Source organism: Pelodiscus sinensis, chromosome 2 (assembly GCF_049634645.1).
Source record: "Pelodiscus sinensis isolate JC-2024 chromosome 2, ASM4963464v1, whole genome shotgun sequence".
In the NCBI taxonomy this organism is placed as follows: Eukaryota; Metazoa; Chordata; order Testudines; family Trionychidae; genus Pelodiscus; species Pelodiscus sinensis.
The window spans coordinates 147,890,839-147,909,804 of record NC_134712.1 but is presented as its reverse complement, the minus strand read 5'-3'; the positions used below and the strand labels follow the sequence as shown (position 1 = coordinate 147,909,804).

Sequence of the window (18,966 nt, the reverse complement as noted above, 5' to 3'; positions counted from 1 at the left end):
TTCTTCTGTGTGGGTGAAGCTACTGTCACCATCTGGTGCTCTGCACATTCATTTATTATATTTCCTTTGCAAACCTTACAATCCAAAACCAATTAAAAAGAGTAAATTAGTCTAATTACATTAGGATCTGTATAACATGAAACGTAAGATTAAATGTTTTATCTCAGTTCTGTCACTGGAGAAGAGCAAGGAAGAAATACAAGTTAAGTTGTGCAGAGGTTACTTTGTGTAGAAAAAGTAATTTTTCAAGGTCGATCCACAAATTGACCTCAGCTCATGTGATTTTTCCAAAATAAGATGCCATTCATGGATTATGTAGAACATTTAAAGTACATCTCTGCTCCACTTGGACTCTTCACGTTGGCTCCCCTTTAGGACTTGAATATGTCTCTGGGCTCCACTAGGCTTTTGGGGTCTGGTTACTTCCTGACTGAGGAAAAACTGGTATCTCCCAGACATTATCCTCTTGTGGCACCAAAATCATGGTAAGTTGTGCAGATCTGTGATCCTATCTCTTCTTTCTTATGCATCAGGAATGTAATAGTTAGCAACATTAACATTTCTGTGATCAATGGATATTGAATTTACATCCTCACCGAGATGGATGATGAAGTATATCCTTCTGAGCTGTTGTAAGCTCTCTGCAAACACACACAGACATCTCTGCCTCAATTCCACTCATTTCTGAGCATTTCTACAGACTTATTAAAAAGAAAGGAAGAAACCTGAGATTCTGGAGAGCATCACAGTCTCTCCAGAAAGGTATTGTCTGCTGTACTCCTGTGTGCCAGCTGATTCTGAGCTGTGAAGTTGTGATACTAGTTAAGACCTTACAGAGGTAGCAACCTGCAGCCTTGACATTTTTCCTGGATGTACATAAATCATAGCCTTCTCCGTGGAGCAGTGGGGGCAAAAAGCTTAACTGGCTTCAAGACTCAGTTGATAAATTTACCGAGGAGATTGTATGATGAGACTGCCTGCAATGGCATGTAGCCAATCTGTGCATGCTATTATCATGCTACTAGTAAATATCTCCAGCAGTTGATCATGGGACAGTAGTTGTGAGGGGCGCTCAATTGCTACAGAGAATTCTTTCCCAGATGTCTGGTTAGTGGATCTTGGCCACATGCGCAGGGTTGAAAAGGAATTTTCCCCCGGGTCAAAGTGGCAGGGGGCAGGAGGGGGGGGGGGAGTTCACTTGCAGATTTAAATTATTGTAAAAGGTAGACTCTCAGAAAACTGACATTTTAAAAATATGATTTGAAGGCTTTAGTAACACAGCCAGAGGTTGTGGATCTATTACAGGAGTGGGTGGGTGAGATTCTGTGGCTTGCAAAGTGCAGGGAGTCAGACTGGATGCTGATGATGGTCCCTTCTGGCCTTAAAATCTATGAGGTTTGAGTCTATAAGCATATCTTAGCAAAGCCAAGAACAAGAGTCCAGAATCTTAACTACAAGACTCTACTTCTTAGTTCCAAATTCCTCCAGTAATAAGGACAAGTCAATTGTGGACAGCAAGTTTCTTCAGGAGCAAGATAAATATTGTGTAGATAAGAAAGTTCAGATAGTTCAAAAGAGTAACTGGTTGAGAGAGTGAGGTTTTTTTCCATGACAAATTTCACCATCTCCAGGCTGTTTTCACAGAGTTTAAATGCCTTTTTTTGTGTGCTTTCCAAGAACCAGGTTTTGGGGAAAATAAATATTTCAATAACAATTATGGTTAAAAGTTAAAAAAAAAATCAGATCATGAAAAAATTTGTGCTAAACTAAAAATGTGGGCAAAAAATTGGTTTTGAAAGGAAGATATTTTTAACAGGAAAAAACAAAAGCAAAACAAACCTTTTTTGTTTGAAAAATGTTCAGCCAGCTCTAGAAAAAGTGTAATATGTAATTAATTATCAGATGTCAATATAGTTCACATTCAGCAAGATAGATTAATAAGTTGATCGTTTTAAGGCCAGATGCCATTTTTTGTGATTGTCTTCTCTGATCTCTTGCATAACACATGCCACCTGGTAATTTTTGCATCAAGCCCATAATTTCTGTTTGAGCTACAGTATATAATTTAGGGGGGAAATCCAGTCTTTACCTGGATTACGAGTCATTGAGAAGCCACTTACTCAATTTCATTGTGAGGTGACACATCCAATTCTTTCTTCCTTGCCTTCAAAGGGACTTGTCACATCTGCTTAATTATCTTACTGCTTTATATATCATTTAGCAAAGTACTGTGTACTGTCACACTGTCTGGAGTGGCTCATAACCATAATTGCCAAGATCAGGGCAACTGTCAAAAAGCCGGGCAGGTGCCCCAAACTTGTTGTATCTTCTATCATTAGATTTCACCAGCCCAATAACAAGTATGGTCTCCAAAGGACTACTACAAAATTACCACAGACACACACACATACACTCTCTCTCTCTCCCTCCCCCCCTGCTGGAAGCATCTATAATAAGCAGCCCTATATTTCCTTCAGGACCCATGCTCAGAAGCATTGTGATCTCTTGCTTATGTTTAGGAATCGTTGTCCATCAGAGTTCAGACAACATAAAGATCCAGATTCTCCTTGTTGCAGCTTTTTATCCCCTTCATCCCTTTACCCCCGAATACAAGCTTATAGAACATGTGTCAATGGTTGGTTCCTCTTAATATAAGTAGGGCGGGCAATCCACAAAGCCTGTTTCCTTTTGGGACGAAGAGTCCTGTGGCACCTTATAGACTAACTGAAGTGTAGGAGCATAAGCTTTCGTGGGCAAAGACCCACTTCGTCAGATGCATGTGACATGCATCTGACGAAGTGGGTCTTTGCCCACGAAAGCTTATGCTCCTACACTTCAGTTAGTCTATAAGGTGCCACAGGACTCTTCGTCGCTTTTGCAGATTCAGACTAACACGGCTACCCCTCTGATACTTGTTTCCTTTTGATGTCTTATAACACTTCATTTGGTTTCAACAGCCTTTGTAGTCTACTGGACCAGCACTGTGCACTAATTAATGCTTTTTCTCCCTGTTGGGTGAGTTACACAATTACAGAAGTTTACAAGGCAGACATTAATTAAACATATTCTTATAATGCTAATATCTATTTTAACTAGATTAACCTGCAGGTCAGCCAGAATGGTTTCCAGGTATGTATTTGTCAGAGTTCAGTGAGGCCTAGGGGCCTAGGCATAAGCTGGAAGTGACCTGCTGGCATTAAATGTACATCTAACACAATTTCAAAGTCCATATACTGGAACTTGAAAAATTTAAACTCTTCAATAATATTGTGTTCCTATCATCACTGAATTGCCTGCAACATAGCTAAATTGATCCTACATCTGCTGGTGGGAATTCATTTATTTTATACTGCCATTCACACTGTTTATTGGGATGAGGAAAATATTTCAATCCTGAGGAAAATATTTCAATCCTGCCTCCAAGGATAATACGGCTTAGTTTAAAAACTAGATAAATCCATCAGAAAACAAATATGCTGCTGTTTTCTTAGTAAAATCAGGAAATCAACAGCTGGAAAAACTTGTCCATTACCTACAGCCCCAAATCAGATGCTATGTTTGCTATTTAAAATACATTGTTCCCACCTATATTTCTAACTTGCCACCTACAAAAAGGAATCATGACTAGTGGTATCAGAAATTATAAAATTCCATTACAAGTTTCTACATAACCATCTGCATTAGACATAGGTGCTGGGATTTTCAAAGGAGCTTAAGTGAGTTAGGTGCCCAAATCCAGCTGAAGTAAAAGAGCAGTGTCCTCTGGTTCATCTGAATATCTTGAGACAAATAGTGACTGTTTTGATTGCTTTGTGCAGACCTGAATGTATAGTTGATTTTGAGCTCAGATGGTGGAGAGCATTGTTCTAAGTGTGGTGGAAAAAGAGCATATATCACCCCTTCCTGCTGGAATTTAGGAGCATTATAGTCTTAACCTAGACTGCAGTCTGCAGAGGCATTTTTGTTATGGGGTGGAAGGAAGCAAGGGCAGGTGGACAGGGGTTAGAAAGGAAGAAAAATAGGGAGCTGGAATGAAGAGAGTATCAAACGCCCACAAGCTCTGTATAGTTTAATAAATCACTCCACCTCAGGGGCATACTCTGTTAAAGACTCAATCTGTATGCCAACCCAGTACAAAGGCATGAATTCAGAAAGCAGTCTTCAAATTACCTGATAACCCTTGATCTATGAGGTATCAGAAGAGCTCTCCTGGCATCATAGTAACAAAAACAAAGCCACGTTGTTCCTGATCTTTGTATAGCTTTCGCATACCCAAGAAAACCAAAGTGGAAAAATCTCAGACTACAAACTGAGGAAAGGCCTGGGGTATTGTTTGTTTATATGTATGTATGTGTGTGTGTGCTTGGCTTGAGAGGCCTTTGAATTATATTAGAATCTTCATGTTAAGTGAAATATCTTCTTCCTTCTCTTCTCCTCCCCCCACACCCTTGAAAAATTAATTAAATATTTCCACTCAAAGGGAATGTGAAAGCAACAATCATCTAGATGAAAACAGGAGCCATTGTCCTTTTATACTCTTTTGTCATACTTCACTCACTACATCTACATTGCTTCTGTTTTTTGGAAAAACTATGCAAATAGCGCTCCTCATTTGCATAGCTTCTTCAATTTTTTTTCTGGAAGAGGCTTTTCCGCCATTTGGCCCCATGTAGATAGGGCCAAATGTCGGAAAAACCTCCTCTCTTGAAAGCCCCTGTATACCTCCTTCCACAAGGAAAACAGGGGCTTTCAAAAGAGGAGGTTTTTCTGACATTTGGCCCCATGTAAACAAGGCCAAATGGCGGAAAAGCCTCTTCTGGAAAAAAAAACAGAAGAAGCTATGCAGATGCGGAGCGCTATTTGCATAGCTTTTCCGAAAAACAAAAACAGTGTAGATGTAGCCCACTTTCACTCAGTCTGGTAACTGGCCCACTTTGTAGTGAGAGACAGGTTAAATAACTCAAGAGTTGATAATCCCTCAGTACCTTCCCATAATTCCCCCCTCCTCTGAAAGACAGACCTTTTCTTCCACAGCTGGCTTAGAGGGAACTGTAGAAACTCGGCACAAACCACTAAGGGGGCATTTCCTTGAAACATTGGGACAAGTGCAAGAGCAGAGAGCACAATAACTCTGGTAGTGCTTTGCAGTGGGGATAGTCCCAGCTGGATTAACCCAGGAGTCAATTGCTCTTGCCTGTGGGCTTTTGCTCCTCTTCTCATTCTCCCTGTTCTTCTTCCTTCTAATCCCCTCCTCTCTGCCCTTGCTTTCTTCCTCCCCAGCATGAAAATGCATCTGCAGACTGCAGTCTAGGTTAGGAAGATATGAAGCTATACCTTCACATGATTTACTTTTTTCTCGGTGCAAGGCTAATGAGCCCGCTGCAGCGAGTTTGTGAGATTGGAAGCGCTGGTTCTCTAAAGCTCTGAGCTTTGTTGAGAAGCATGCTCTATCTCTAATTTTAGGCAGGCTCTCTTGATGTGTCATGGCAAGCTGACATTCATGATTGTCATTGTCACTATCACTAGGGAATGACAGATTATTATGCAGCCTGCCAGGTCATTAAGATGCTCGGTCTTGGTTCAGTACCTTTCACTGAAGCAGTTGGCTACATTTGCAAAAAAACTGGTTCCCATGAATTCATGGCATTGCCAGGGTACCACACACACAAATCATATTATATTCTACTACACTACAGCATGGGTCATCCTGAACCTCCAGGGCATCAGGTTTTGTTCAAATCTATGTCACTTACTACAAGTAATAAGGGAAGTGTCTGTCTCTGCACGTAAAGCCTCTATTATTTTAAATAGCCAAAATAATTGCAAGGTATCTTCTTGAAAAGCTATATCCTTTCATGTGAGATAATATATGATTGTTATAGAATTCAAAAGGTAACAATAGAAACTACTCAGCTTTCTGCTTAATTCTTTTTTTTTCCAGTAATGTCAGTGTGATTTTTTTTAAGGCTTTGTAAAGGGTTAAAATCCTGCCATAAAAAAAAAAAAGTTGAATCAGTCTCTATAGCTAGTGGACTCCAGTGGATGAATGCATCTGCCTTAAAAGCATGGTTTCTGCTGTTTAAGCAGCAACTGTTACTAAATTTAGACTTCAGGGGGAAATGCTATTATATGTGTTACATAACCATGGATTATTGTTTGACATTCTGCACCCATTCAGTGACATAATATCTGTAAATTACTAAGGTACACCAATGAGGAGAACCAGCTAGCTGCTCTCCCAACTACTGTTACTCACAGATGAGCGTTTCATACTGAGAGTTTCAAAGGGGCAGCCGTGTTAGTCTGTAACGGAATTTTTTTTTTAAATAATTAATAGTCCTGCAGCACCTTAGAGACTAACAAAACATGTAGATAGTATCATGAGCTTTTGTGGGCACAACCCACTTCTTCATCTGAGCTTTATCTGAAGAAGTGGGTTGTGCCCACAAAAGCTTGTGATGCCATCTACATTTTTGTTAGTCTCCAAGGTCCTGCAAGATTATTTGTTGTTTAAGTATTTTCATATTTAGAGGCGAAAGAGCATTAGAATATGTTCAGCTGGGGAAAATGCATTCAGTGGAAACAGGCAAGGAGACAGATGGAGCAGTGCAGTTTTGTGTTGCAGAAGTCCTCATGGGAATTGGGATGTAACCAGCCAGTTTTGAAAAATGGGGGTTAAAAATCCATCTGCTGGCATTGGTGGCATCGGTTTAATATCTGATATGTCCTCTATTAAGGACGCTTATCCTGTACTTGCTGCAGAGTAGACTCAGCTATCTGACAGAGATTTGCATCTTTAGGTTGAAATAAATAAACAAATGCAATGTATCATTTTTATTATTGTTCCTTTTCATTTAGAGTATAGGAGAGCCTCCACTAATTTACTCCTGAGCTAATTTACAGCTCCTATAATGTGCACAATCAAATGGTGATCTCTGCCACTTAGAATCGGAGGCAAAGAACATTGAAGTACATGGAAAGACTGATTGGATCAGGCCCTGAACAAGGATTTGATGGCAGAATACTGTACCGGGGTCTCTTATTACTTAAACTCCATTCCTTTTGCAGAATATGTGAACAGGAAATTGACTATTCTACTGTGAAATGTCATAAATAGAGATAAGTTGTATGTGCCAAATGAATGGAATGTTTTATGTATTTTGAAATACTGTTTATTTGCTTTTTTATATTGTTGTTTCACAGATGATTTTGCAATATTCAGTAAAACACAATGGATTTTTCACATATTGATATAAATTACTAAGTGTCTTCTCTGCTTTATCCCTATGATGTGTTATGGATCCTGATGTGTCTGAAATCCCTAAATGTGATACATTTTATTGCTTCCTAAATATACAGAGGTATCCTTTCCAATTCATGTTAGATTTGATATATGATTATTTATTTTTGTTCCCACTTTCTCTGGATTTATGTAATGAATGGAAAGTACCCTGTTAGGTTGCTATAGAAATGGCAATAGTGTTTGTTCAGGGACAGACCCTCAACCAGTGCACATCAATGTAGCCTAGCTGAAGTCAGCAGAGTGACATCAATTTACAGCAGTTGAGGTTTGACCCTTGAATTACTTTATTACACAGGCCTTTGCACATGTATCCTCCCTGCAGCGGTTCTTGAACTGAAAAGGGCTTTGAGGTGTGCTAATGATTGGTTCTTTTTCCTAATTACTAAACAATGTGAAGTGAAAAGTGACACCAAAAAGTGTCCTTGTGGACTTCCATGATATTAGTGTCTCAGTGGATTGCAAATCAGCTTTACTTACTTCACAATTCAGTACATTGCTTTTTCCTAGTCACCATCCCTACAAACTTAATATGGAATATGAAAAGCAAGCAGGGGTATTAAATATTCCATAACACCAGAACAATATCAAGCAGAGATCTTTCCTGATCAGGACTCTATTTTGCTATCCACAGCAATGGTTCCACAATCACAGCTTCTTCGTGTCACTATCAGGTTAAAAGTCACATACATCTTCACTTCTAATGTAATGCTTACAGTTTCTTTTGTTTCTAGTGAGCTTCCTGGATCTCATCCACTGGCTCAGAGCTATTGCACTGCTATTGCAAACACTGCAGGGAAATGTTTAATTCCAATCAAAGGCTTTTTTAATGAATGATATCTTTAGATCGTTAAGCTTCTAGTTATAGTCGTTTCTGTTTCAAAAAGTTTTATAAAGCTTAATGGTTGGATCTCTTTAAAATACTGTATTTCTGTATTACCTCATTAGCACAGAAGTATTTTATGGTGTTTTGCATGGATTTAATATATTTAAATGGTTGCTTCTTTGTAAAGTTACACAGTATAAAGGGACATACAACTTTGAATAAAAAAAGTATATATCAGCATGTTGGATTACACACAGAACACAAGGGTAAGCTTGCCAATGTGCACTTGCTAACGCATTGGTTAAATGTGCCATTAAATTATAACTTTGCCGACGTGCCTTCAGATAGCTTAAAGAAAGCCTTCACCACAAACATTTTTCTTGTTTTTTAGAAGTCCAGCACCAGTGCGACCAGAAACAACACCATCGACAGGTGCTCCAGAAAAGCAGGAAATTAAAGTTTCTCGTGTGAGGAAGCTAACAAGACAGTACAGCTTGTGAGTGTTGCACAGCACTAGCTGTGAGTTTTTCTCTTCTCCCAGGCTGAAAATCAAAGGGGTACTAATTATTGTTCAGGATATGCCTTCTGAAAGGCATGAGTGCAATTACATGATAATGATCTTACATCGATATAGTTCCTTTAATCTCTGAGGATCTTGAAGTACATAGTACTTAAATGGATATGAAATCTTCACACACTTAATACCCCACTGAAATTCAAGTCCCTCGTCTGTAACCATGAACTTGCAACATTAAACATTGGTAGATGTAAGGAACTAAAACTCTCTTTTCCAGTTGAAATTAGAGGCTTATTTTAAATAGGCACAATGATTGAAGCTTTCCCAAACCTGCAGATTTCCATTAATTTAGGTTTTATCAAGCTGTCTGGGCAGGTTAGATCACAGTCCATCATGATAAAAACAGGGACTGGACATTGATTTCCAGAGTTATAGAAGTAAATACTACAATTTTTTTGGTAGGGCTATAAAACCTCATGCTTCAGATCTAAGCGAATCTGGAGGGGGGGGGGGGAACTTACCATATATGTGATGAGATTTGGCAGCTGTCCCTGTTTCTGTTGCTAATTTGCAGTGTGAGTTGGTGCAAGCCACTTATCCTCTCTTTGCCTGTTCTTCTGCTGCACATCATAGTATGTACCTAGCTCATGCAGTTGTTATGTTTCTTATATAACCCACTCCCACACATGTGGTGTCTTGACTAGCAGAGCTTGATCTTTTAGCTCTAGCAGGAGCTGTTCATGCTTTCAGGATTAGAAGTTTCAGCTTGGATCCCTGATGCCAAAGAGTAATGAAGCATTACAGTTCATTAATTTTTGTAATATCTTCTGAGATCCTTGGCTGGAACAACCATTTGAGTATTACTCAATCTTATGGACCACACTCAGTATGCAAACGAAGATGCTGCCACCATGTACTGAAGCAGAAGGGCTAAACTCAATGAAAATGAAAGAGGGGAGATGTAAGATAAAGAGCACCGCATTTATTAGGAAGAAAACAACTGAACATGCTGTCAATATGGGATGATAAAGCCTTGCTGCTATGACTGGGCTAGTCTTCCCAATGTGATGCAGTAGTACTATTTGTAGCTTGTAGCTTTCATTGGTATAGCACAGAGTTTCCCAAACTATGGTCCGCGGCCTGCTACCGGGCCACGGAAAAAAAATGCCGGGCCTCAGCGTGCCTGGTGGCTGCTGGCCCTTAGGCCAATTGACCAATCTGGTCGAATCGGGCCCCGCGCCCCGTACCCGGAAGTGCCGGCGAGTTAAGAACCGGGCCCGGCTCCAGCGCTATGTGGAGCTGGGTCTCTCCCCAGCTCTGCCTGGAGCGGGCCCCGCCCCCGCGCATCCTCTCCGGCCCCGCCCCCAGAGCGTCCCCTCGGCCCCAGATGTCTCTGCCGCGCGTGGCTCCTTCTCGCCGCCTGCCGCCCATGCGCGGCGTTGCACGTGGGCGGGGAGGATGTGACGTCACGGCCCGGGGTTTTGAAACCCGCACGAGGCACGTGGTGGGGCCTGGCTGGCTCCGGGTTCGGCCTCCGGGGCCTGAGCGCGGACCCGGCCCCACCCCGGGGAAAGAGAAGGTGGGAACTGGCTCGTGCGTCGGCGTCGGCGAGGAAAGGAGACTGGGTGGGAGGAGAAGGGGCTTAGGAGGGGAAGGCACCAAGGGACAGGGGTGTGGGAGAGAGAGACAAATGCCAGGGGGCCAAGTGCAAACCATGAAGGAAAGGCAGGAGGGGAGGTGTCAGTGGGAGGGGGACAGGGTGATGCTGGGAGAGGGGAGGGGAAGGGCACTGGGTGTTGGAGGGGGAGGTGCTGGGAGAAGGCTTGAAAGAAGGGGTGGGCATGAGGAAAGTCAGGATGGAACAAATTGTGTGTAAGGGCACAGAGGGGCAGGAGGGGAGTGGGGCAGAGACTGGTGAGGGGGTGGGTATTAGGGGAAAAGAGGGCAAAGGGAGGCACCAGGAGGGTGCAGGGCTAAGGGAAGGTGCAGGTGCCAGGGGATTCTGGGGTGAGGAGGAGGGGAGAGCTGGCCACTAGAAGCAGCACTGGACAGGGGAATCAGGGCAGGCTGGGGATATTGAGGGGCCGGTGGAAGCAGGGCTGCCGGGGGGTGCGAGGTTGGGGGCAGGGAGCTGGCCGGGGAAGATGTGGGCGGGGTGGGAGAAGTGGCCGCTGGAAGGAGGGCTGGACTCAGGCAGCGGGGCTGGCCAAGGGAGATCGGGAGGAAAAACGGGGGAGAACTGGCTGCCAGGGAGGGGGTTGGGGGAAGTGGGGCTGGCCAGAGGCACAGCAGGGGGGAGGAATGAATCGGCCTGCAGGGAGTGGGACTGACCCGACCCCGTTCCCCTCTCCCCCCCACCCACAAAGCACGAGTTAGTCTGGCACAAGGATTCTACTGTCGTCGTCCGTCCCCCGTCCCCCCCCACAAACCCCTCCAGTAGTTGCGAACTGTCTGGCTGGTAGACACACTCATGCAGCCTGAGCACATCTACCAGCCAGGCAGTTTGAAACTACAAACTGATACATCTAGTAGTAATACAACTTACCTACTGAGAAAATACCAGACATGTTATATGTCTGGTATTCGTTTGTTTTTCATGTGTTTATATTTTGGGCTGCAAAAAGCAGAACTGAAAAAAAAAGGGTTCCAATTAAAGTAAAAACCAGCTTTCTGTCTGTCTTACAGCCCATTTATCCAATCCATATTCCTTAACTTACTGGCAAGAATATTGTGGGTGACCATATCAAAAGCTTTGCTAAAGCTGGCACTGGGAGATTTGGGAGGACCAGAAACAACTTATTTGAATATTCATAATTTTATGAATATGCAAATATGCAAATGAACATTACTGGTCCTCCAAAAGTTCGTGAATGGATTTACTGGTCCCCGTGTCAAAAAGTTTGGGAACCCCTGGTGTAGCACATTGCATCCTGAAAGATCTCAATAAATATACAGAGAGAATAACTTATTGCAGGAGGAGTAACAGTAGTTTGAATTAGGGGCTTTAGTTCGAACTACCTAGCCCGTGCCGCGTGTAGCCGTGGGCAGGTAGTTCGAACTACTGGGCATTTAAAAACGATGGCTCCCGGGAACATGCAAATGAAGCCCGGGACATTTAAATCCCGGGCTTCATTTGCAAGTTCGAATGACTACATTAGCCATCCTAATCCGAACTAGGTTGGCTGGTGTAGACATACCCTCAATGTGTTTCCTTTGGTCTGGAACATGGTAGTTATCCTGCATCAACCAGACCTCCAAATATTTGAGGAAAAGAACTGAAAATCTTTAATCAAATTGTAACTATGCAGAGATTTAGATGGTCAAAATGTGTAATTATTATCTGAGTTTGAATTTTTCCAGGATACTAAGGTTGACATATGGGAACATACAACTATGTTTGGCCAGCAGGTTATCAAGCCGCGTTAACCAGAAATCATTGTTGGCAAATGAGATTGAAGAGGGGAATTGACAACTCACTCTAGGAAAGGAATGCAAAGTACATTACTTCCTGCTAACACAGGAGATTACACACAACATGGAATCTGGCAGCATTTTGCAGGAAGGTTTTCACCAACTTGTCTGCTTGTTATGAATATTGAGTGTGTCTCAAATGTGCTTCTCTTGAATTAGGCTCCACTTTTACAGCTTTTTCCTAAATTAATCTGATTTATTATCAACAATGGGGAAAAAATCTCTGGTATGTTTAGAGTTCCATGTGTCTCACGCTATTGGGAGAGAGTAAAAATTGGGAACTTGTTTATAAGGTCAGCAAATGAAGGACTAAGAAACAACTGTGAGAGGATCAGGTATCTGAGAAGATAATCAGTGGGACAGATAAATTGGAAATGAAGCTTGGTCCTGGGATTTTACCACATAGTTCTGGCAGTCAAGAGATTTAAATTCTAAGCCAGGTTCAAGCACAGACTTCTTTGTGAACTTCTTTGTGCCTCTATTTATTCACATCTTGGATGTTCTGAGGCTTAATTCAGCCTCTGTTTTAAAGCAGCTTGAGTTCCTTTGGAAGGGGCTATAAAATGCAAATGCTATTCATGTTTATTCAGCACATGGTCCAGTTTGATGAGAGGCGGACATTGCTGGCAGGATCCGAGAATTACTGGGAAATTTTAAACGGGTTTAGTGGGTGAGAACTTGAACACTTCAGATGAATCAAGACACAAAGGAAGCTAGAGGAAACGTGGTCCAAGTAGTTTGTAGGAATGCTGAAGATTGTCAGGATGATGATGATGATGATGTTGATGTTGGAAGAGAATATTAATCAATTGTGTTGATCAAGTAAGAGAATTTCTAAAGAACAGTGAAATAGATTAAAACAAGAAGCTAATTGTTGATCATTACAGGCAGTCCCCAGGTTACGTACAAGATAGGGACTGTAGGTTTGTTCTTAAGTTGAATTTGTATGTAAGTCGGAAGTGGTACATATTGTAGGGGAAACTCTAGCCAAACATTTCTCCAGAGCTCAGTTTTATTCTCCCACACCTCACTTCCCTCAGTCCTTTATTCTCAAGCTGAGGTGTCTTCTGAGAAAAGCTGCTCTGCGTCTCCCTGGTCTGCTGGGGGGCTGGGGGAGGTGCTAGCTTCGCGTCTCCCTAGTCTGCTGGGGGGAAGCAGCTAGTGCGGGGTTGCCTCACCCCGTTTGTAAGTAGGGATCCAATGTAAGTCGGATCCATGTAACCCGGGGACTGCCTGTACTTCTAGATTGGACAGTTTCAGAATGTGGGGTGTAGGAAAAAAGAGATTTGACCATAAAGGGAAGTTTAGTATGAATTCAAGTGGAAAGAATTTGAATTATGGTTAGGCAATGTCACCCACCTTGCCATCAATTCTGGAGGATTTTTTCAAAAAGAAGGTAAACTAACTTGTGGTGCCTCAGAGGGAGGAATAAAATGACTGCTTATGTCGCCAGGTCACAGCAGGCATATGATGGCAATTTTATCATCAAGGAGATGTCTTGTGCCAGTAGAGATTTATCATTAACAAATCAGACAATAAGAGCACGTCTCTAATGAAGGGTGATAAACTAAAAGGAGGTAGACACTTGCTGAGTGGTTTTGATATGGATAAATATCATTATAGTGGTGCCCATAGGAGTGGAGAAAGTGTAATTCTGAAGGCAGTATAATGAAGAAAGACAGGGCAAGTTGGTTAAGAGAATAATAACTGGCAGTGAGCTGAGATTATTGGGGGAAAAGGAATGACTGAGGGTGAGGGAAAGAAATAGAGTGTGGTTACAGTAGTGAGACAGATGGAGAGAAGTATCTAAGGCTATGTCTACTCTGGTACGGCTTGGTGACAAAAGTGCTGTCGACATGCAAAAGTCACCAAAAGTAAAACTAGTCAAACCAGTTTTTCTGCTTCCCATTGTCAGCATTTCATCCCCACATTGCTAGCACTCTGACAACAGATAGAGCAAAGCAATGTGGGTAAGCATCCCACAATGCAGTGTTGTGGGAAGGCAGAGCTGATCCCTGTGCTTCTTGGGATTCCCTCATAGCTCTGTGAGCTCTCCATGCTGAGGAATGTCAAAGCAGTCTGCCTGCTGCTGTGCTTCTAGTGCAGAGCAGAACAAAAGTATTTCAATGATTTGTTCTTTGTTCCCCGAACAGAGCAGCTCATTCAGCTGTCAGATACTTTGAAAGGGGAGAGGCACATGCCTGCAAGGCAGCAAAGATCACAAAACACTGAGCAGAGCCATCAGCAGGCATTGTGGGATGCTGGTGGAAGTCAGTTCTCTCAACAAATAAACAGCAGAGTCTACACTGGCTGTTTGTTGACAATAAAGGAAGGGGAAAAGACAAAAGTCTCTCACAAGGCTGAAAGTTTTTTGTTGCCAAAACTGGGTGCTTTTCCCAACAAAAGTTGCATTGTAGGGTGTATGCTTTCACTGTTTTATAGACAAAAGGCAGTGTTTGGTGACAAAACATGCCAGTGTAGACAAGACCTAAGAAAAGAGTAAAGAGACCAAAGGAATGGAAAGAAGAGAGAGGGAGGCAGGTGAGGAAGAAGTTGTCTACAGAGAATGAAGATATGAGAGGCCATTGAGAGGGATGGTTGTGAGAATGGTAGCCATACCTAACTCACAGAAAGTCCAGTGATTTGTTAAAGTGTTTGAAGAAGCTGCTTTTGAGAGGGTGAATGAATCAGTTGAAATGGAGAACCTACCGAAAACATGGTGAATGTGAGTGGCAACCCAAGAGAAAATAAAACAACAGGACAATTACATAAGTGGAAAAAATCAATATTGTAAAGTGTAGTTAAAATAATGCATTTATGGAGATTCAGGGTAGAATTTTCACATTTTGATTTTGGAGCTTTTGAAAATCTCCCCATTATATATACATCAGAAAATACATTTTCCATTTTCTAGCCTTGCACTATTAGGATGGCCCATTAAGAAAACTGGAACTCATTGGAAAATTGTAATTAAAATGCTAGGTGCTACAAAACGAAAAGTAAGTTACATCTTTTAAAACAAATGTTTATATAACATGTATCACTCTAGAGACTCTGAGCTTCACATTTTCACACTAGCAAAACTGTCACATGTACTAAAAATCTGCATTTGCAGCCCATTCAAAATCAGTTAACTGTAAGTGCAATTTGATTCATAGATAATAAGGTCTGAAGGGACCACTGTGATCATCTAGTCTGACCTCATATCAAAAGCAAACTAGTGGACAATGGTTTTGATTCATTGACCTCTGGTTTACAGAGCCATTACACTCCCAGTGCACAACAATGTGCAGGCTTTGTGCATACGGTGGCTGCATGTTCTCATACTGAGGGCAAAATTAAGGCACCCGTGTTTGACAAGCTCACCCTTATATTTCTTTAGGAGCCAAATTCTGTTCTGATTGAAGTAAAAGTGGATGTTTGGCCATTGAGTTGAGTGGGAACAAGATTTGGTTTTTGGTGTCTAGATTGCAGTACAAAAAGTAAAAGGGGGAGTGCTATAAAAGGAGTAGAGTAGTAAAATGACTTGTGCTCAAACCTGTACCTAGAAACACAATAGCACAGTGTGTAAAAGACAGGAGCTCAAATTCATTCCCCAGTTTAGTTGGACGTGACCTAAGAAGCCTTTCTGAATTGGCAGATTCTAAAAGAATTTCCAGTTCCACAAAAAAATAGGAGCACGAAGGAACAGATTTACCTAGCAAGGTTGGGGAGAGAGCCAGAATATCCCTGCTGAGTGAAGGGAGTAAGGACTGAGAACTTGTCAGCTGGATGTGTATAAAAGAGATTAACTAGGTCAAGAGCCCAGATCTGGGCTAGAATACGTATTTCATAAACACTGTAGCTTGTATATGTTGTTTCAAACACAAAAACAGTGTGTCATATATGCTCTTCTGCTGTGGTGATGAATTATTGTAATTCCATGAGACAGTATGAACTGCAGAAGAGACAGTAGTTGGCAAAGTCTAGTTGTTTTATAAAAGCATTGGTATTAACCAAGCCACACAGCAAATTTGTTGATATAGGGTTGGTCAGTGAGTGGTGTAATTTCTGTTAGTAATGATTATATGGACAGTAGCTGCACAGCCCAGGATTACAACTAAACCACAGTACAGATCTTCTCTGGAAAGTGCCTGTCAAACTGGCATCACAGGGTTCCATATGCATTTTGATTTGGTAAGTGCCATGTTAACATTTGCTCACTTTACTAATAAAAAGAAATAACATTGGCTGTGGCAGCCAAGCTGTGAGGGTTATTTTTTTCCCCTTTTCCACACACAGAATCATAGAATACTTGAGAGGTCATCAACTCCAGTCCCCTGCCCTCACAGCAGGACCAAGCACCATTTAGAAACATCCGTGACAGGTGTTTATCTAACCTGTTCTTAAATATCTCCAGTGATGGAGATTCCACATTCTCCCTACATCACCAGCATCACTACCAATAATAAAGACTCTAGAGGCAAAATTATGGCCCCAGTTAGATCTGTGCACTGAAGTCAGAATTTCCTTTTCTTGTGTGAGAAGGAAATAACCCAACTTGACTGCAATGAGATGGTTTCTGTGTAAATGGACCAAATTTGATCTGGAGGCATTCATTTTCAATACACATGGCTTTCAGCATGTCATTTTTACAGTTACTCTTCAGAGCAGAACTGCCCTTGAAGGGTATTTTGAAAATGGAAATATATACATACTGCATACTAAATCCACTCCAGTAACTTCACAGTTACTTGTGTACCAGGGCTGATGTTGATCGTGTATATCTATTTGAGCATTTTCTTTCCAGTACAGTGAGCATATAGAATAGCATAAGGCAAAAATGAAAGCTATAAAATAAAAAAGTAATGTGAAATAGATTCACCGGTGCACATTTTAATCAAATACATTTCCAGTAATAATATTAGTAATTTTTACATCATATCAAATTAGATTTGAAGCTACATGCCATTTAAATTTTTGCCTGCATTGTTAACGCTTAGGCAGTATTTTTATTGAGATCATTAAAGTTTAAAGAAAATCTAATTTATTTGAAAACTTAGCTGTGAATATTAAATTATGCATTAGCTGGTGAATACAATTGCATTCAGAAGCACTGTAGCTGGTGTGCAAATACTCCTCCCTCTTTCTCCTTTCCCCTGACCCTCACACTTCCAAAGTTAAAACACAATTCTGTTATCTCTTGTAATGAATGGAGTTTCATGCACTTTTAACATCCACAGTGATGAAGATGACCTTCCTCCAGCACTGGCAGCAGCTGCTGCAGCATCAACATCAGTTTCATCGGCATCTCCTGTGTCGCAGAAAACATGTACACCACAAATGTCAGAAGGACAAACCCAAATATCACCTGGTGCAAAGGTAAGATACAGAGACAGGGCCGCATAAATAGAGTGAGAAATGATTAGAGATGGTAGATATGTAGACAGAATGTGGCTACGGTTAAATAGTCTTATCATGCCCACTGGAGTCAGTGGGAGTTTTCCATCCATTTCAATGGGCTTTGGATGAGTGCTCAACTTACTTGGATTTCAAATATATATCATTTTTGTTGTCCATCTTTCCAGATGCACCTATCACAACATGTTTAAAACTGTATGCCTGCGTCTAGACTGGCAAGTTTTTCCGCAAAAGTGTCCGCTTTTGCTGAAAAACTTGCCAGCTGTCTACACTGGCCTCTTGAATTTGCGCAAGAACACTGACGATCTAATGTAAGATTGTCAGTGTTCTTGCGCAAATACTATGCTGCTCCCATTCGGGGAAAAAGCCCTCTTGCGCAAATGTATTTGCATAAGAGGGCCTGTGTAGACAGCTAAAAACTGCTTTGCGCAAAAAAGCCCCGATGGCGAAAATAGCGATCGGGGCTTTCTTGCGCAAAACCGCGTCTAGATTGGCACGGACACTTTTCCGCAAAAGGTGTTTTTGCACAAAAGCGTCTGTGCCAATCTAGATGCTCTTTTCTGCAAATGCTTTTAACGGATAAACTTTTCCATTAAATGCATTTGTGGAAAATCATGCCAGTCTAGATGCAGCCTATGTGTAATTTATTATCCATTGTGCTAAATCAATTTTAATTAAATAATTTTACACTCGAATTACAAATACTAAATATTTACCCAACCTGTGTTTTCCCCCTGCTGCTAGAGCCCCACTGATGTCGGAAGTACATTTGCTTTGGAGCCAGGTGACCTTCTGATGGATTTCACAGAAGCCACACCTATGGTAAATAGTTCCAGCTCGCAGTTAGAAATTTTAAATGTCTTTAAAAGCTATTTGCAAACCAGAATGACTATGTTCTTATGTTGCACATTGTCTAATAATCCAAACAAAGAAATTATGCTCTGAGTTTTCAGAAGGGCTGAGTGTGCATTAAAATCAGCTCAATGATTCTGAAAATCAGGCCATTAATACGTAAGGTTGTCAATTTTTGTGGCTGTCCAGTTGGAATGAAGTTCTTCTTTCATGGAGATATTGATGCTCATTTTATTGGGCTGCCCTAGTTTGACCGGCCTGTTTGGTACTATAGATATGTATAGCTAGATCTGTTGTCTCCTCCTTCCCCTGTCTGCTCTAGCTCAGTTCAGAGATCAGCCAAAAAATAATCCTATATATCTGACCACTCTTTCACTTTTGGCTGGTTCAAAATATTGCACTTTGGCTTAACAAAAGTAGGCAGGGTGATAAATGTTGATCAGGAATTTATTTCTTTAAAATAATACATTCTTCAGCACATTTATGTTTTTGCTTAAAAAACAGGAGTGAAGTCCTGGCCCAGCTGAAGTTAATGACTAAGTTCCCATGGACTTCAGTGGAGACAGGATTTTACCCTAGACTCCCAATGGGTAATCTGGA

General features: G+C 41.5%; 1 protein-coding gene across 1 annotated transcript in view; it reads left to right on the top strand.

The window, feature by feature from the left end:
* EPB41L4B (erythrocyte membrane protein band 4.1 like 4B) overlaps positions 1-18,966 on the top strand; it is a 266,029-nt gene that overhangs the window by 214,078 nt on the left and 32,985 nt on the right. The window contains exons 20-22 of the mRNA XM_075921605.1: positions 8,518-8,622; positions 17,337-17,475; positions 18,259-18,336. Coding sequence (XP_075777720.1) covers positions 8,518-8,622; positions 17,337-17,475; positions 18,259-18,336 — 322 coding nt within the window. The remainder of the gene's footprint in view (positions 1-8,517; positions 8,623-17,336; positions 17,476-18,258; positions 18,337-18,966) is intronic.